The sequence below is a fragment of the Pteronotus mesoamericanus genome, unplaced genomic scaffold (genome assembly GCF_021234165.1).
Source record: "Pteronotus mesoamericanus isolate MK-2021 breed Mesoamerican mustached bat unplaced genomic scaffold, CSHL_Meso_final contig_101, whole genome shotgun sequence".
NCBI classification, from domain to species: domain Eukaryota; kingdom Metazoa; phylum Chordata; class Mammalia; order Chiroptera; family Mormoopidae; genus Pteronotus; species Pteronotus mesoamericanus.
The window spans coordinates 23,633,058-23,653,550 of record NW_026555001.1 but is presented as its reverse complement, the minus strand read 5'-3'; the positions used below and the strand labels follow the sequence as shown (position 1 = coordinate 23,653,550).

The 20,493-nt window shown below is 42.1% G+C and overlaps 1 protein-coding gene across 1 annotated transcript in view; it reads right to left on the bottom strand.

Annotated features, from left to right (window-relative positions):
- NBAS (NBAS subunit of NRZ tethering complex) overlaps window positions 1-20,493 on the bottom strand; it is a 264,240-nt gene that overhangs the window by 29,400 nt on the left and 214,347 nt on the right. Inside the window, exons 45-48 of the mRNA XM_054569493.1 lie at window positions 17,842-18,060; window positions 14,717-14,919; window positions 12,023-12,112; window positions 4,249-4,444 (exon numbers count right to left, since the gene is read on the bottom strand). Coding sequence (XP_054425468.1) covers window positions 4,249-4,444; window positions 12,023-12,112; window positions 14,717-14,919; window positions 17,842-18,060 — 708 coding nt within the window. The remainder of the gene's footprint in view (window positions 1-4,248; window positions 4,445-12,022; window positions 12,113-14,716; window positions 14,920-17,841; window positions 18,061-20,493) is intronic.

Here is a 20,493-nt window from a genome sequence, read left to right as displayed (position 1 = left end):
CTCCTCCGCCACGGCGGGAATGTCGGGCTGACGGCAGGAGCCCCGGTCCCGCCACCGTGAAAGTGATCTTGGACAAGTTTTAAAGATTTAATGTGCATTTATGCAGCGAATATTTAATGAGTGTCTTCAGATCCCTGTTCTCATGGAATTTATATTCTAATGGAAGAAGACAGACACCATATAATAAACAGACAGACACAAGGATAGGTAGGAAGAAGTTAGCAGGCAGTGGTGATTAGAAGAGAATTAAAGGTCATAAAATAGACGGTGACTGGGTCACTGATTTAGGATGCAGTCACTTTAGAAAAGGTGACATTTAAGCTAAAGTCTGAGGAAGTAACTACTCCTCTCTGGACATCCATCTCCTTTTCTACAGAATGTGACTATGGAACTGGGGTGCTTCTCAAAGTCTCCTCTAGTTCTAGGGGCCTGATTTCATGGCTGTTACAAATATATCACGGGTGTGTGTACACATGTATTTTTAACATCAAACATTATCTTTTATGTGATTAAGCAAATAATTTATGGCAGTGGGTCTGCTCTGAAGACCTTTAACGTAACAATAAATTATTTGTAAGAAACTAAATACAACTTTGCATACTGAACTTTTCTACTGTTCTTTGAGCTCTGACAAAGCAGCACATTTTTTTTTCTTTCTTTTTTGCAAATGAAGCCAAGCTGGCCTCTGACCAGAAGGGTAAATACGCTTCTGCATGTTTCAAAGTAGGCAAAATACTCAAATTTGTAATGAAGTTGGAAGTTGTCTTACACAAAATCTTTCTGGTGGTCACTTAAAACTATGAATTCAGACACTGAAATTTTAAAAGGCAAACTCCAAGCCACAGGGGTTTTTTTGTTTTTTGTTTTTTTGTTTTTTTTTTAACATAAAAACACAGGAAAACATATTGAGGTGATGGGGTATAGAATTTTTTAAGAAAACATCAGTATTTTGACCCACATTTTTCATGCACCAGTTAACTAGAAAATTACAAAACCTGAAAAACTCCGATAAATGGTACCGAGGGGATTAACACAATACACCCACCCCTGCTTCCTCTCTCAGCCCTCCTCTGCCTCTCCTCCCCGTCTGCCCAGCTGGGGCACATTTCTGGAACAGAAATGAAGGCCTCTCAAGCTGTTGAAAAATGAGGGCCACTGAATTTTTAATTCTGTTAATCATTAGAAAACTAGAAATTGCTGTCTCTCTGAGAACCTGTGAGGTAGCAGCCTCCACAGCCTCGGCCTTCAGTTCTGCCAGAGCTGGCTGGTTTCCCAGCAACACACTGATTTGTGGGGCCACTACTGTGGGCACCTCGAGAATAATTAAATATTAAGTCCCTCTTTGATGTATGCAAAGTCTGCCTAAGAGGATTACTAGCCACAGCAAAGGGAGCAGTTCCTTATTTTCTGGTAATTGAACATTGCAATATCATTATCTCTTCTTATCTTTCCTCTAAGAATCCATCTCCATAGTTAATACTACCTTTGAGAATGGAGAAGGAAATAGGAAGAAAGGAGAAAAATGAGAACCTGGGCAATCAGGATTTTGAGTCTTTTAGGTGTTTGGACTGTGAGTATGACAATCGACACTTTAATGTGTGTGGAGGAAGTGACAGACGAGGTGAGCAAACCATGCTGTAGCTCCTCTAGTTCAAGGCTCCACTTCATACATCCGGTAGCCCAGGCCCACAGTTAAGAGTCTTCCCCAAGATTAGAGAACAACGGTGGTGGGAATGTGGAGACGCGTGTGCATAATTCATTGGCTAGTGCCCTAACTTTCCTCTGCTCTGTGAAAGGCCACACAGTTTAAAAAAAATAATGGAGACAAACTCCATTTCCAACCACAGGCACAGTTCTGTGACATCCCAGAAGCTGCTGCTGTTCCCATTCGGAAGCCACATTTTCCTGCATTCATTCTCCACGGAGCGGGCAGTTATTCACTATTATAAGACAGAGTCCCCCAACCAAATTTGCTTGCCCTTCAAAACGGAGTTGAATCAGCCCCGGCAGACTGAAACAGAACTCTTAATTGTAAAAGAGGAAGAGGAGGAGACACTCACCAATTTATTTTTGGGGAAGACTATAGATGAATAGCATAATTAAGGCTGTGGTGATTTTATTTCCAATACCAAATCCTTTAAGAAACTCAGATCATTAGCTGCCAAAAGCAGAAAGGGAACTGTCCTCACAGAGGGAAAGGAAGAGTGAGGGGACGTGAGAGGACTTCACCGGAGCGGAAACGTCAGGGAGAGGTGTTTTCCAGGGGCCTGAAAAGGCACGCCCACCCCCGAGAAAACAGCGATGGAATGAGAAGCCACGCGTGGGCTTTGCGAGTGAGAGGCGGCAGTGTGCACTCAGTGCCGAGAGTCAAGTCCGTTCTGAGGGACCCTACGCCGAGCTGCCTCGCATGCTGGGTGCGGAGAAAGGGAAGCTACGAAGAAATTAAAATCTCAGAAATCACTGAAATCATACAAAAGTGGCAACTTGTTCTTAGCGTAACTGGAAATTGAAAAACACTTAAAGGAAGAAATGCGATTTCTGAAGCGTTTGGGCCCAAATGTCACAGCGTGCATTCTAGTGCTTCGGCATGACAGAGAAGACGGATGTGTTCCCCTTTCCCGTTTCCGTGTCCTTCCATAATATTTTCACTGTGTAGATCTGACATAACACGCAGTGAGGCTCCGAACCAGAGAAACGGGCCGCGCCATCCTGCCAGGCTCCGGCCATCAAGGAGATGAAACCGAGAAGATTGAGGAGCTGAGAAATGGAGGCGCTGTCAGGAAAGCGCACAACCGCGGGAACACGCGTCTGCGTCAGGACGAGTCAGATCTGAAGTGCCTCGTGACAAGAGCTGCGTGACAGGACGGAGAGCTTCCCTCAGGGATGCTCCACAAACCTCCCCATCTGCTGAGAACGAGCGTGCCTCCCACAGCTGCTTGTCGTGGGCCTGGACTGCACTGCACGGACTACTGCCTTGCTGTTCACAGCCGGCTCCTCACGAAGGCGGTCAGGGGTCTGCTGATGCAACTCAAGGCAAAATGATGAAATGCTGGTAAGGTCATAGGGCTTCTTAGAGGGTATTATTCAGCTATTAGTGATTTTTAATACAATTGATTTCAGCGATCTGGCAACATTACAGAATCTTTGATAAGTTCATCTTTTTTGAAGAATAGCTAATAGTACTTACCTATTTATCTCACAGAGGGAGCTAAGAATATATAAGATAATTACTATGAAGATGCTCTGGGATGGGTCTCAAGTATGTTTCCATTCATTTTTTAAAATTAATTGTTCTTTAAGTGTAACAATAAGGATATCAATATAAACTACAAAGCAAAACCTTAAAATCAGAAGGTAACTCAAGTTGGAGTCAACTTCGGGGAAGCTCTCTTGCAGACGAGCTGATCCGGGAAGACTTATCTCCTAACTGCTACTGGCATGCGGTCTACGCTGCCTGCTCACGCTCGCGACGAGGCTGCTGGCTCTTGGATCCTCTGTCTTCAGGATCCAACAATTTAGACGTTAAGCCAAACTCCAAGCACTGTCACATCCTTTGACTGTGAAATTGGCATCCCATTTACTCAGCCACCCAGTCTTCAGGCTCTGAGCTCCAGCACCACACGTTCAGAGGGAGTCAAAGACGAGGACAAGCACATCCCCCGGGGCCTCAGCTTTCATGATAGTAAGGAAATAAAACTTTTAGTAATTATAACAATAATAACAAATATTTTAAGCTCAAATGTGTGGAATTCAAAGTTCAATTATGTTTGAAACGGTGAGGGAAGTTTTGAGGGAAAAGATGGCCAGAGTGACCCTGAAGGATGGACCTGTAGAGAAATGTGAGGTTTGCTACATTGTTTCCATCGAAGAACAGGAGCCAAGGGAGGGTGCTGAGTGCCTGGGCGGAGCTGGAAAGAAATGAATGAGCTCAACGGCCGCTGCATTCAGGGTGAGCCACAGTTAACAGGCTGCGCAGGAAATCCTACCTCTTACGAAGAGAAAACGATACACACATGTGATGCAAGAAGTCCTCTACTTGGCACACACATCTTCCAACATATGGGAAAATAAAAACAAACCCTGTTGTTGCACATGTTTAACTACTAAATAGCTGGATGGATGAACACATTGGATGTCTGCTTTACCACGCTGATTGTTTACCTGAAAGCAGTTTAAGGTAATCAAGAAATGACCTCTCATTATTGTCAACAGAGACAATACTCACTAACCAGCCAGGTGCTCCCTTACCTGCCTCTGGGGCCACATGGCTTTGAGAATGGCTTCTGTCCTGAAGAACATGAGGAGCTTGCCGTCCTCCTCAGTCAGGTGAAACGACTGTCCCAACATCTGCAGCACGTGGATGCGGGGCCGCACTGGCTGCGCGTCGTCAGCACAGAAGGGGCGCAGCCAGGCCAGCAGGTCCTCGGGGGAGACCAGCTCTTCTCTGCAGGGCAAAATCAACGGTCAGACAGAACGCCACGTCTTCCTTCTTCTCCCAGTAATCACGTGTGGCGACTCACTTAAACTCTTAATTGTGGGGTGACTTCATTTTTCCCCTTAACAGCCAAAGTTTAGGTCTTACATGTCTTATAGCAAACCATATTAGTTATTTAAAAACTATGTAAGCTGACTGTAATTTTTAAACATTATCATATTAAATTTAGTTAAAGACGATAAAAATAATCATTACACACTATGTTCTTAGCTACTCTATTTCTTGTGCAAAGTTTAATAAACAGTGTGCCTAATTAATAATAGTGTCAGTCATCATTGCAGTAATTTTATATAAACTATTACTATTTACAGTAACTGCAAAGTAGATATTATAAATTCCATTTTATTTTTATTTTTTCCACTTTTGCTGAGATATAATTGACATATAACAGTGTATTAGTTTAAGGTGCACAACATAATGATTTGATATATGAATATATACTGCAAAATGATTACCACAATAAATATGGCTAACATTCATCACCTGATATAGTTATAATATACATAGTACAGTATGGTTAACGACAGTCACTACACTGTATATGTAAATTCCATTTTATAGCTAAGGAATGAGGCTCCACGGAAATGGTATCATATGCCCACAAACATCCATAATAGTTCAAATCTCAAAGCCGGTGTTCTTCCTACCAGTTTTCTCTGTGATAGAATTTCAATATGGGGCTAGAGTATCAAATTTCATACCATCCTAAAGATAAAATATGAACACTTGGGTTTTAAAGAACCATGTAGTCTAAAAGGATTCAGAGAAGAGGATATTTTGTACAAATTCCTGTCCAGTAGTAGAACCCTTTCCCTTGTAATCCCACGTGGACCATCTCAGGAAAACAACGTATTGATGATGATGTCAATGAATTACTACTGATGACTTTTAAGAGGCTCCTCATCAGAAGCTTCACACCCACAAGGCCCTGGAGACTCATGACAAAGCACTGAATTACACAGGTTTTGTTGCAACCAGAGGCTTAGGAGGCTTCCAGCAATAAATCACCTCGACCAAGTCCAATATTCCATGCCCTAAGAAAACTACAAGAAATTTTTAAAAGTGAGAAGAATAAAATTCTACAACAATAGTAAGTCAGTGATTTTTAACCTTTTTCATCTCAGGGCGCATATAAACTAATTACTAAAATAATTACTAAATGGATTACTAAATTACTAAAATAAATTACTAAATTTAGTAAAATAATTACAAAATGGATTACTAAAGTACTAAAATAAATTACTAAATTTAGTAAAATAATTACTAAAATAGTATATAAACTAATTACTAAAATTTTAAGGGACACCGGAAAACATTTTTTGCCGATCTGACAAAAAAAATAGGTATAACTTTGATTCACTCACACCAGCCAGCTATTGTTGTGTAGGCTGTTGTTATTTTTTTATATGATAATATAAGGGAAAAGAGGTCAGCGCCCCTGACTAAATAGTCAGGTAATGCATGTTTTTAAAATTCTCTGCTGTTGTACATAGGTTGAAAATTGCTGCCTTAAGTGTATATAATTATGAATATAATTGTGTGGCAATTTAAATTAAAAAACAGAAGTTATTATTTGTATTTAAGAATAAAAGAAATTATAAAGTGCTGTAGATAACTGGCATAAGCATTTCCTAAATTTACAAAGCCAATTTTTAGTTTTACCTGAGTGTCCTTCTTGATGTGTATTAGAAATGGAAAAATTGGGATGCAAAAAAAGTAGAGTGCCACAAGTATTTCCTGGATAGCCACTATGTGCAAAGCAAACCGACAGAATGGTGCTGTGGTTAAGAGCATTTTTTTTTTTTAATCTGATGAAGCTGCGAATCCTGGCCCCACTCTTTCCTAACAACTCTAGACAAAATTCATGAACTACATCACTTTCATTTTACAGTTAAATAGACAAAGGTCCTGACATTGTGTTTCTTGGAGGAGTCAGTGAAATCAAGCACATGCATGTGAAGCCCTAGCACAGCACGTGGCACAGAGGAAGTACTTAAACAGTAATATCATCCACAGCTGCATCACGCTTTTTATGATTAGCATCATCAAACTTTGCATTTGATGACACAGATGATAAAGTATATGGTCTCTGCCTTCCAAGCACTATTAATACAATGAGGCAGAAAGACTTTAAAAGTGACTCTTCTCCAAATTACTGATACAAATTTGAACAATGTGCAACATGCTAGGCCTAGATTAAGAAGAAAGGGAGGGAGGGCGAGGTGGGAGGGCCCATGGGGTGAAGAAGGGAGAAAAGGCAAGCAAGTCAGTGTGAGTGAGCCAACGGTGAGAGATGCAGACACACGTACCCCATGCATGAACCGCCCGCCCAAGCGCACACGCTTCTCACTGCACGCTTCTCACTGCACGTGAGGCACGCGTCTCAGCTGCCATGAAACCACCGGGGCAGCTGGCAAGGAATGAGATATAACCACATGAGGTGGTTATGCACGATGTGTTGATGACATTACAGTAGTATGAAAAGTGAGATTCTTTTAAAAAAATTATGATCAGGTGGCTTTAAAAAAAATTCCTAGAAAAAGAGTAATTTTGGTGTATGCACACACTGCAATCTCAAATCTTAACTTTTGATTAGAGCTAGTGAGCACTCTGTGGCTGCTCTTCCCGAGTTTCACTGATCAATACAAGCACGCACATATCTCGCTGTAATGGGGCAGAAACAGTGACTGGGAAGGCACAGGCATGGCCTGAGATGGCCCCGCATTCTGCGTGGCAGAGAGTGGGCCCGCCGTCCTGGTGGGCGGCGAGGCCTTTCTGCGGGGCTCAGCATCATAGACCCCAACGCTTACGCACTGCGGGTCCTCAGAGAACGTCTGATGGCTTCTTTTGCCTCACAGAGCATGAAGAGTAGGAAGAAGGGGGATTTAATCTGCTCTGGTAGGCTTTTGTTTCTTTTTTCCTTTTCTCTTTTCTCTGCTTTAAAAATAATGGGAAATCCCAAAGTAATATGAAAAGTTCAGCAAAGTCTGAATGATCAGACCCTGTTAGATATACATGGAGCTTTAAGGTAGTGGAGGCCGGTGCTATGACTCAGTAGCAATTTACCTAGACAAACAGAAACCCCTAACATACCCAAGAGTTTTAAAGGAAATCTTTCTTCCTGGGTGAATGGTGCACAGTGGAATTCCTGGTTCATTATTTGTTTCCTGAATGGACTGGATTCTGCACAGTCTTTTGAGAATCACTAATATATTGGTTCACGCTTGTGGGTCATTCTAGTTAGGAAATGTTTTTAAAGGTAGACGAAGGCAGGTAAATTAAAAAAAAAAAAAAGCCAAGGCAGGGAGGGGCATGTGGAAGGAGAGAGAAAGCAGAGGACGTGATACTTTAAGACCTGCCCTCAAAGCACAGTCCCTGGACCAGCCAGCTAGTGATTGGGAGCCGGTTAGAAAGCAAATTAAGTTGGATAGAAAAAGTCAAGACCCATATGATTTCACTCATATGTGGTATATAAAACTGAAAGTTACAAATGAAAAAAACAAACAAACAAAAAAAGAAACCAAACACAGAAACTCATAGCCAGACAACAGTATGGGGGTCACCAGAGGGAAGGGGGATGGGAGGCAGCAAAGGGTAAAGGGGATCAAATACATGGTAATGGAAGATTTGACTTTGGGTGGTAGACACAGAATGCAATATAGTGATAAGATGTTACAGAACCGTACACTTGAAACCTACATGATTTTATTAACCAATGTCACCCCAATAAATTTAATTTTTTAACAAAGAATTGAGACCCACTCAAGGAGAATCTTTAGGAAATTCCTATGTACAATGTCTTTGCGCAATTGAGAAGGAGGACACCCTACTGTCCTTTGCTAGGGTTCCGTAATGTCACCAGAAGGTGGCCTATGGCGAGAGAAATTCATAGACCTGGGTGACCACAGACAAGCTACACAACCTGTCTGAGCTTCATTTCCTAACCTGTAAAATGGATATAATAGTATGTGTATAACGGTTGTTCTGAGGATTGAGTGAATCGCTGAAGAGCCCTTTCAAAGGTCTTGGCACAGAGTAATAAATGCTCCTTAGCTTTTTTATTTTAAAATGTGTGCTAGTTATTTTCTTAATTCTGGGTTTAATGGATATATTATTTTAAAACATTTTTTAATGATTGACTTTTTAAAAATTCTTGCTTCTTAAGCAAACTAGTGAACTAATTAATTCCTAACACAACCTAGAGTATAGATCAGACAGTTGGCCCTCCGTATCCATGGGTTCTGCATCCACAGACTTCACCAATTGCAGATCAAAAAATACCTGAAGAAAAGTTACATTCTTGCTGATGTGTGCTGCATAGTTAGGCCTAGGACAGCTGGTCTCTACTGAACATGCACAGACTTTTTTCCCTGCCACTGTTCCCTAAACAATACAGTGTAACAACTATTTATATAACATTTACCTCGAATTAGTGAGGTATTATAAGTAATCTAGAGATGATATGAAGTATATGGCAGGATGTAGATAGATTATAAGTACGACAACTACTATGCCATTTTATGTAAGGGACTTGAGCATTTCAAATTTTGGTATCCACTGGGGTCCCGGAACCGATCCCCATGGATACCGAGGAATGGCTGTGTTCTCCAAATATGATGCTGCATCAGACATAAACAATGTGAGAAAGCATACAAGTCCATAAAGCAGCTTTAACATGCATGAGCCTCTGAATAATTAACCGCCTTATCCTCATCTGTGATTGTAGACGTCATCAAAGGTTTCTGACACTATTTCAAACCCCTTGAACACTCGACCCGGATGTCTACAGACAAGAGCATGGCTAAGCAGAGAGGAAGGCCAGCGGCGCCGGCGCCGGCAGCCCCGGGGCGGCCTGCCTCTGCTGCACTTTACAGGGCCTGCTCATAGCCCAGGTGAAACACGAGGGACCGGAGTCAACAGGGACCAATATACAAGGACAGGAAGGACATGCTGATAATGGCACAAACTGCCTAAAAATTGAACACAAAACCAATACTTGGTGCTAGCCACTAATACACACACCCAAATTCTTACTTTTTTATGCACTCTCCCTGTCGGGAATATTATGGGATGGTGTTTGCCTAACCTAAGGACATGGGGGGTGGGTATGAAATGCAGAAAGAGAGGTGATTTCCTATTTAACAGACGCCATGGGGGCCACTGGGTGTCCACGTTCCAGGGCTGGGACTGAAGGTGGCTTGTTGTGCCACCCAGAGAGATGGCGGGGGCACAGAGGCCTGGCGTGGCCTCCTGGAGATCAGGCACTGATGTCATGCCAGGTAATGAGTGACCTGAGAGGGTCCCTTTAAAAGGGCCTGAATCCCCACGTTACTCTGCCATGCAGACTGTTAGGAAAGGAAGCTGAGGTCAACAATATAAGGTTTAACTGTGATTTAAAAAAAAAAAAAAACACAACTTACTTGGAATAAAAGTTATGACTTTGTGTTTCTTCCTCTTCTTAAGAAAAAAAATTCTTTGAGGTTTTTTTCTTTTTCTTTCTTTTTTTCTTTTTTTTTCTTTTTTTTTTTTTGTTAAAAAGCCTTTGTAATTGTTCTCTGGAATAAAAAGTAAGGCCTTATTCTGTATCTCCATTCCCTGATGCTCCCCTTTTTGGAAACTGAAGCTTAGGAAACTAGTCTGTATTCAAGAGGCCCAAGCAGGAGTCTTCTGTATATCTGGCTGGAAATTCACTGAGAAAAATAGAGCCTTCTGATCTTTTTGAGATGTCCCCTGTGGACGAGCCTGAGCGACCCCTCTGGAAGGGCTTAACACAGGGCGTGTGAAGATCCTTTCATCAGGTGAGGCCAGGATCCGCTCAGCAGAACCTGAGAGCAGCGCCCGGCTGACAGCGCCGGTGGGGAGCAGCCAGCCTAGCTCCGACTACAGGCTGTGATTGCCAAGGCGGCAGCAGAGGCGCCTCTGGAGGGTGGCTGAGGGTTTCCCATGCGGCACCTCCGCCTGCCGTGCTCTCTGCGGCATCCGCAGTTGCCAGGGAACTTTCCTCGGCCTGAAGTCACGTTACCCTCGTTGGCCTTCTAAGAGACTCTGACTTCCCCGGCCAGGCCCAATGTCGCCCGTGCATCCTGCCCTGCCTTCCCCAGCTGAGCCGACCGCTGCTTCCAGCTCGCTTTCTGCACGGCACTCAGCATAGCAGAGGCACTGCATCCACAGGTTCAACCAACCACAGACCAGGGCCGGGCACGGGGCCGCCCCTGCGAGACTCTGAGCTCCTCGGAGTAGGGGATTCTTACCAATATTTAACTCCTCCTGACTTAGCACACAGCATGGCACCGAGTAAACACGTAGAAAATAAATAAATGTCTGATTAGAACGAAGGCCTAAGTCAGCCACTGCTGTAGCTTCCTTACCCCTAAGGGCCCACCAGCAAAGGGGTGGAGAGAAACTGTAGGGCCAGGGGCAGAGAAGTCAAGGGCCAAGTGCTCGCTGTTTCCCACAGTCACCTACACGGCTTATCCTATGTCCTTCCACCCGAACCGTGGGCACAACGCAATGCATGGAAATATGTGATCATGGCATCTGGGCGCTACACCGAAACTTAGTCAGACTGGAGTCCTGGATTGATTTCCCAGGTCTATAGCTCTGGGAAAAGTCAATTCCCCCTCTGAGCTTTCTATCCTTATCTGAACCCTGCAACAACATATGCAGCCATCAAAAAAAGGATCCTTAAATGTATAAAGATGAAGAAGTTAGAATAGCGAGTAAATAAAATATGTGTGCTTATAAATTTTGATCAAAACAATATAAAAATGTATCTGTACCTGAGCAATAATGGCATAGGTAACATGCAAATAAAAACAATTGTATTAGTGAATGGAACTATGGGGAGGTATTCAAAATCTTCCTCATTATTATATTTCCCATTATAAAAAGAAAATTGGGGCAAGGACTTACAGGGTCGTAATGGATAGCAGACATATGAAAGATTTTTGTAAACTCTAAGAAGTATTAACTAACTATTCATTCACTGTTGCCATTATTCCTATCACTACTATTGCATATGAAAGAAAAATTCTTTATAGAAATGGCATTAGGGACACCTACCTTTCTAGATTTACACAGCCTGGACACTCTTAGTCCTCAGACAAGACAGATCAAGCATATAAAAAGCTTTTAAAAAATAATATTACTTATAGCCCCTAGGAATTTTCACTTGGTCCATACAGTTAACCTGTTGTGGCTGTAAATCCCTTCTCCTCTAAGAAGCTTAAAGCATCCCCCTCCTTGGCCTTCCCAGGAGGAAGCTAAGAAGAGAGCAGCCTCTCTTAGCAAACAAAGCTCAGGAGAGAAGGTGAGCTAGAGCTGATGGGGTAAGTACCTGCAAAAACGTTCTTTTGTTACACAGAAAGTGTTCAGCTCTTTCTTCAGAACCACCTAGAAATGTTGCTTAGTCTTGGAAGCTTCATACACACATAGATACACACACACACACCCACACACTCGTGAAAAGTAATTCTGAGACGATGAGGAAGGCCATTAAATGAGATAGCACACTTGCTGTAGTCTTACCCCCGGTCCACACTGGCATGGACAGCAGCAACAACACCTTCCAGCACCTGGAGCGGGTCCCGTGGCCCACCGAGGTCAGCGCTGCCTCCGCTGCGAAGGGAAAAAGAGCAGAGGTGACTGAGAGAAGGGCTGCTCACGCCGCAGACACACGCCTGGCACTCACACTCGGATACGCCGGGGGGCGTGGGCAGGCGCGCGGCTGGCTCATAGCCATTCACGGTCTCTGCAGTCCATCCACAAAGGCACTGCGCCCTGTGCTACAAGCAAGGGTGTGAAAATAAAACGTTTTCTTCCCAGAAGGAACTCATATTCATGTTTTTTTAAATCAAGAGAATAAAAAAATCTACTTGCATTCTGTCATTCAAAAAACATTTAATGAACATTAAATACATGAGCGATTGTAAACATTAAATATGTATTAGGGTGGCCATAAGTCCATTTAGTTTCTTCTGTAAAATAAGAGACATTTTTCATTTTTACCAATAACTTCATTGATTTGGATATTTTGAGTATGTCAGCTAGCTCCCACGTGATATAACATTTGATTGTTCTCAGTTAATGTCTCAATTTGATCACCATCAGCTTCAACTGGTCTACCTGACTGGTCTCGCTGACATCATCCAGCAAGAAATCTGCAGAACAAAACTTCACAAAACACTTCTGGCACATTCAATCAATCACAGCACCTTTTTCATACACTGCACAATTTTTTTTTTTTTTTTTTTTGCATTTCAGTTGTGTTTTTACCTCTCTTGAAATAATAAAGCATATTTTGCCAAAAATGTTGAGTATTTTCTTCCATCAATATTAAAATAGCTACACAAAAATTCACTAACTTGTTAAGTTTTTTTTTTTAAATGCACACTAATAGGACAGCTCTCACAACAAAATCTAACAAAATTTCAAATGAAGTTAAAGACAACTAAGCACTATTACAGCCATCTTATGGAAAATACCAAATGAACTTTTTGGGCAATTCAATAATAATCATCCAAATGCTCCAGCAGGCCTTTTCATCAAAATATTCACATTTTCATGGTAGTTAACAAATATCAGATACTGTTAGGGGTTTTATTTACATTCTGCCAGTTGTAATCCCAGCAGCCCATGGGACAGATACTATTACTACACCTATTGTGTAAGTGTGGGTCTGAAACTCCAGCGTATTTTGGAAATGCAACAGAGGCACAAGAAGTTTTAGATGAGTTTTGTGAATAATTTAAGATACATGACTTAAGTCAACTGCTGAATTCAGTTATTTTTGTGCCTTTATTATTTCATGCCTACTAAATTTTATTAACTTTCTCCAAGGTAAATGTTATTGATATTGTCAATAGGAGTTTCTTTTCCTTTGGAAAAAGAAGTAGTTGAGCTCCTGATGTTCCCTTTCCTTCAGCTGCTAAAAGATTTAATTCACATTTAATGAATGTCTTCAGTGTGCTGAGTATAGTATTTATTAGATCAGAACCAAATCAAATCTTCAGTAGAAATGGGTGCAGCGAAGGAGGGAGAAGTACAATTTATGTCAGAATTCTATAAATGTAAAAATACTGCATGTCATTTCAATTTAATAATTAATGAAAATGTGCAATTTTTAGTAGATACACTAAGTTCATCAAGCATGTTTCAAAATATTTTTGCGAGCTTCACGTAAAATCCTGATTTAAGAAATAATAGGAAAATAATTATGAATCAAAAGGTACAAAATGTGTCAATCAAGTCTCTTTCATCATTTGAAAGAGGAAAGTAGTTCTTATAACCACCACCACCACCACCAAAACCAACAGAACAAAGCTTATTAATTTGGCATTTATTATTCCTAAAAAGTGTCATACTTTATTTCTCTCTCTATGTATATAAAATCACCGGATACCTCAGAGCATTACGGTGAAAACTCTATGAAGCTGGGGTAATTAAACTGATAAAGGCTCATTTGATTGCAGTTCAGCTGCTGAAAACTGACATGCATTTAATCAAAAAGTTCCTCAAGAGCAATACAGAATTACAAAGAATGCTTAAAAGGAGAATGAATTAAACACAACTAAATCTTTCAGCCTAATTGCATTATTCACACAAAGCACTTGATGCCTCATTATTTTCTTAGCTTAACTTCCCCCTCTCTTCTAATCCTTTGGATACATTCCCATAAAGACACGAGCACATCGATATAAAGTTAGGATTTCTCAATTGTGGGGTTTTTAGTTGTTTCTGCTATTCATGGCAGGTGATTAATGTCCTGAGACATTTAGCTGAGTCTAACTTCTTCGGTGCATGTTAACCTTGCCTATGTACTTCCTCAGAACCTCTGGGGACCGTTCTCCCACCACACATGAAGGGAAAGTAGAAAAGCAAGATTTGAAAATCCACCCTAAGGTCACCACCCGCCTGACACTCAGCTGTTTCACATGCCATTTTGGCCTTTCCCTCACGTCAAGAATAATTTGGAGGGAAGAGGTGTCTAACCTGACATTAGCCAGTTTCTTGACATATGACAAACAACACCAATAATGAAATATTTTCATGGTTCTTTATTCTCAAGACATAAGACTTTGGGGAATCTAATAATCTGTCTCTCACTTCTGCACAGTCCCTCTTAGGAAGCGCTTCTACGTGCATTACGTTTCACCGTGAACGAGCACCATGACTGGCAGAACAGCACCTTGGGTTTTGCTTGGTGGCCACTGGACCACTCACCTCAGTGCGGAAACGATTTTCGTCACTGCGCTCTGCACTATGTCCTTGGGCGAGAGGTCCAGGGGGCCCACGGCCACCTCCAGCAGCTGCCGAATCATCTCCAGAGGCTGACCGTCCAAACACATGGCCACGGCTTGATCATGAAGTTTCCCTTTTTCTGACCGGGACAGATCATAGAGGTCACTGTATTTCTTCAGTATTTCCTGAAAAAAGAAAAATAAAACACGGTATTCAACACCTCGCTATCCAATACAAAATAAGTGTCTCCATGTACATAGTGAAACATTTAGGAGGTTCTCCGAGCAAAGACAGGGCAGCCAGCAACCGCACCGAAGAGCGGGAGCTGGCTGGCAAGAGCCCGGGCCCCGCGGCCGCCCGGGCTGGAGGGCAAATCCGTGCTGCGCCGCTCACTGGTACGGGGGCCCTGGTGACCTCACAGCTCAGGATCCATAAACCTAAGGTGAGGACAGTAGGCTTGGGTTTGTGAAAAGAGGGGCGATACGAACACTGAATGAGACCATATAAAAGCCAGTCCTTCAGCACGATGTCGGGCAGGAGGCAATGCTCGCTTAGCGAAGTTTCTCGATTACTATTATCGTGCCACAGCCACTTAACGGGTACGATCTGTTGAGTATCAACCACTAGACTTGGGTAGTGTATGTGTGTTTATCTAAGTTAATGCTGATAATAATCCTTCAAGGGGGTTTAATTAGCTCTGTTTTAACAAAAAGAAAATTGAAGATGGAAGATGTTAATGTGCCCGAGTCACAGAGCCAGCCCTCAGCACAGCTTGCCATTCAGGGGGAGGAGTAGAATCTAAGCAGCTCCTCTCCCCCACTCCCATGTCACCGGCCTGCACCCCTCTGATAATACATGCCAAAACTAATGTGACAACAAATGATTCAAGCAATCGGACACAGACGATGGTGTTCAGCATGCCGAATATGGTCACTTCATGTTCGCAACACTCTCCGGGTTCTTCAGAGTTCACGAGTCATCCTGAACATACCTTTGCATCCTTCAAAACCACCATGTGATACTGACTGGATATTTGATGATACTGAAGAATTACTAGTAGTTTGTTTTGGGGGGTTTGTTTTTTTTCATTTTTGATTGTGGGAATATTGTGGATATGTTTAAACGTATCTTTTAGAAATAGGTATGGTAATATTTATGGATAAAATAAAAGATGACTGGGATTTCCTGTAGGATAATGCACAGGAAGAGGGGGAGGGTAGGCAGGGGTAGGCATGCAATGGGATGGGTCCCCTTTGACAACCGCTGAAGCCGAAGCGGGCCTGTGAAACTGCTTTGCCGGCTCCCTCTTGAAACTTACGGCTGAAAACAGTGTCTGGCCATCAGGCAGGGCACTTACTCACTGGTCTCCCTACTGAGACAAGAGGAACTGAGTCCCCACAGGGTGAAGGGGGTGAAGGTGTTTATCTTAAACGGCACTAACCACTAACCTTCTAAGTTGTTCTTCCACAGGGGGTGTAATTAGAGGTTAAAAATCAAGGCCTAAACTTACAAGGGACAGATGTGTGACCTTGAAAGTTTATTTCTAGGATTTACTATGAAAGGACTTTAATTAAATCAAATAATGTCCAATGTAGGAACCAGGAAGAGTCTCCTATTAGGGACCATCCATGATCTGACTGAACAGCATTCACAGGTCGCCACTTGGAACCTTGAAGTCACAGTCTCGTTGAAACAAACAAGCTATTTTGTTACTAATCTTCGTGGCCCCCACACATCCTTCTACTCATTGAAAGCCAACACATGTTCCAAGGACAGTAATGACAATTCTCCGATTTGAATGTAATATGTTTGATTTAAAAAAACAAGAATTTTAAAATTTAAATTTTTTAATTGAAAAGTCTTATACTAATAAGTATAAATCACTTGAATAGTTCATGTTTACCCTGGTCCTTGTAATTACGGATTATAGCATTGTAAATGGCAGCTGGATAAAGTCAAAATTGGTAAAGCCAATTGGTTCCCTGAGAAGCCTTGTATTTCCCTCTTACCATTATTTAATGCTATTCATTAGACAGGCCAACAGGCACTGAAAGATACAGAATGAGATCAAATTGCTATCAAACTTTTGAATTTTCTATAAGGGGTTTGCACTGATGAATCTCGTATACATTGTGAAGTCTTCCAGTTGTTCACTATCTGAACTCCTCTCCACTGAATGATCCTTCTAGTCAGGAATTTTTTTTTTTTTACAAGGTAAGAATACAATTCAGTAAACATGTAAGATCTTAGAAAAATAAAAGATGAGGTTAGTGGTCACTTCCAGGTTCATTTACCATAGAATTAAATTTTAATTAAAAAAATTTATATATCTAAACACTGTTTTTGAAAACCATTCACTCACTGATTTGTCTACTTTTCAGCCATGGGAAAGATTATCTAAAAACCCCACGGCTGTCCCGCATGATCACGCACGCCGCGAGCTGCCACAGCCACGGGGGCTTCCCACTGCGGCTCTGCCACACTGGTCCCCGCACCTTGCCGCAGGTGGTACGCCTGGGTCGCCTCAGGAGGCTCTTGGAGATGCCACAGGGGTCTCAAAGAGAAACCAATTAGGAATAATTTAATAAAGTTGTACTGAAAACATAGAACACAAAAATGGGATGAGTATACCAATTAAAAAGAATTATTGAAACAGGCAGCGGTAGTTATTTCTGAATTTTTCTGGAAATTCAGGGGAAAAATCTATCTGTATTCAGTCAGCAAGCACAACACCCTCCCACGAGGAGTGGGCTGGCAACCACCCTCTTCACCACAGCTGGGCTCTGGCGACCCTCCCTCTCCTCGGGCACCATCCTGGGTTCCGCTTGGCCCTCTTCTCCCTCCCCTCCCCTCTCCTCAGCTCCTTCCTCCCAGGCTGTCAACTGTGTGAAGTGGCCTAGAATCCTCTTTAAAGAATAAGAAACTGAATTGACTATCAAGTGATAATGAGGAGGTAAAAGGATGAAGGCTTGAAGACCATTTTCAAAGGTATCTGCAATACTGAAAACCCTATCAGAACTACTAACATAGCATTAAAGAGTAAAGGAAAGAAAATGCTGATATTATCTGAGCAGCTGAGCTTACAGCAGAAGCGTTCGTTTCATTACCTGTTCACTGTCTTTCAGGGAAAGAATGAAGCTATGGTTCAGGGTTTCCAGATGAGCGAGCGATTTCTCCAGATGACTCAAGGCATCTGCGTAGGTCACTTTAGACTCAACAGCTTCTTGAATGTCTTCTTCGGAACTCCTTTTCCTTGGCTTCTCAATAAAGTGTTTGACTGTCTTAATGGCCTTGCTAGTCATCTCTTTACGGGCTTCCACAGACAGCTTTAAAAGAAAGGAATGAACCACAGTGAGAGAAACCAGCCCTGCACCATTACATACGGCGTATTTAATGAGGTATTAGTGAGAAAGAGAGAACAGAAGTGCAACTTTAATACATGCAGCTTTAACCGATGAGTAGGATGTTTGTTATGCTAGCTTTTTGTCTGTGAAGCAAACACAGTGAAATGCCATTTGCACTATTAAATTAGTAAACAGAAATTTTTTAAAATGCTAATACCCAAATGGAGGCAGTGTTATGATAAAACTAGTATTCAAGTAGAGTATCGGTTATAGTGCAAAAAATGCTGAGTTATTTCTACAACCGTAATTCCCAGATCTGACCATTTATTATAAGGGAAGAGAAAGGAGAAGAGAGTATAGGCAGGAAGATTTAACTGGAACAAAGCTATAAAAATAAAATTTCAAAAACAATCTAATTGTTTGATATTAAGAGAAGTGATAACTAGCTTACAATAAATTACTAAATAAAATATTACAGAGTCATTAAAATTAGCATACAACAACACAGAAACTTGGAAACTGTTAATCATAAAATGTTAAATTTTAGGAATCAGAAATCAAAAAACTGTCTATATCATGCTTATATTAAAACCTGAACTATATTTGTGCATATGGCTGAAGACAAAATATATACATATATACATGCATATACGTATGTATAAGTATATATACGTATAAAAGTATATACATACACATATATACACACACATACTGTATGCACAGAAAAAATTAGTGACTATTATGTTTAAATGTTGGGATTATGAGCCATTGTGTTCTCAACTTTCTAAATTTTCTTCAATAATTCTGTATTTACTCATTCATGTACCAACTTTTCATTGAATTCTGACGTTTGACCACCACTGCATTAGGTATGCAGGGGCTACATCTTTCTAACAGTAGTAAAAATACTAAGCTCATTTGGCCTCGAGAACACAACAGGAAGTCTCGACTAGACCCCTGCTGCCGGAGGCACCGCCCACCTGCTCCCGGCCATTCCGGGGCCTCAGCGCACCTGTGGTTTGTGCTGCTTTGGATACTGAATGGCTTTACCACAGCCTTAAAAAAGACCTTTGGTTGATTTTTAAAAACAACAACAGATAGTCCTAAAACAGAATCTCACAGTCCCCATAAAAGTTTCTTCACACTGGTCACCATACGTCTCTGATTCTTCTGAAAGCAAGCACAGGCCTCGAGACACGGCACCAGTGACCACGGCAGGGGCAAACCTCTCCCCCACCTCCGTTTCCGTCTGCTCCCCTGGAGTCACCCTAATGAGCCTCTACAGCGCAGACGGCTAACATTCTCTTAATCCCATGTAGATATTGGTAAAGGCGTCTTTGGGAAAGCACTACTTCCAATGACTTGTAACTACGTGTTTGCTTTGCAAATGTAGCTTCAAAACAAGCTCTGCAGCCCCGCTTCTCGGCGGACTGCTACCCTCCACGCTCCTCCACCCCCGCCCAGTGGCATTAAACAAAATCAGACGCTACCACTGACTGGCAAGTACAGTTATGTTACTGACTTTTTCTACACAAATAAACTGCACGTTCCCTCTGTGGCTGAAGAATATAAGACACCAGAACTCGGTTTTAGTTCAACAGACCTCCGTCCCCTACAATGTGCATGGGGAGACTGAGCCCGGGGGACTAAGCGATGGGCTTGGGTTCACCATATGTGTGAGAGGAGTAAAAGCCAGTGTTCAGATCCCTCTGCTATTGCACCGGTGTCCCCTCTCACTGCACATGGCACAGCTCCCACCTGGTCATTCCTGCCTCCTCAGAGGTCCCAACAGTGTGTGACAGAGGGCACGCCGGCTGAACGCTGAACAGAAGAAAGGACAAATGAGGATATATTGGAGGGAACCCCTCCTTTCTATTCACTTACATTTGTCCTCCCAAGAAACAGGGGCTTAGGGAGTTATGTGGGTATACCAGCTGGACCGTTCCTATTCTCCTAGCCTATTATGGAGCATGGGAGAGTTTCGACAACAGACTGGCAAGAAAGGAGGGCAGGGCAGCCCTTGTCATGTGCAGGACTCAGGGTCCTGGGAGAAATGACAGGTCTCGATGCCCTTGGATAGGTCCAGCTGTGATCTTCATTGTCCAGAGTTTGACTTGTCATTGTTAACCATCCCTGGAATGGTTCATAAGAAACCAAATGAGGTACAACATAAAACAATCAGCAAAAAGTCTTACCCATAGTAAATGCTCATTAAATGGAAGCTGGATTGCAGTTTGACCAACTAATATAATACACAGGCCGTCTTCCACCTGTTAAGTTTTTTATCTTCCTAATAAATTTGTCATGTAATTCCCCTTTAGGAAACCTTTCTTCAACTTCCCAAATTCCTTAGCATGGCACTCAAGGACTTACACAAGCTGGTCCCAAGTTAACCCTCTAGCCTCACAGTATAAT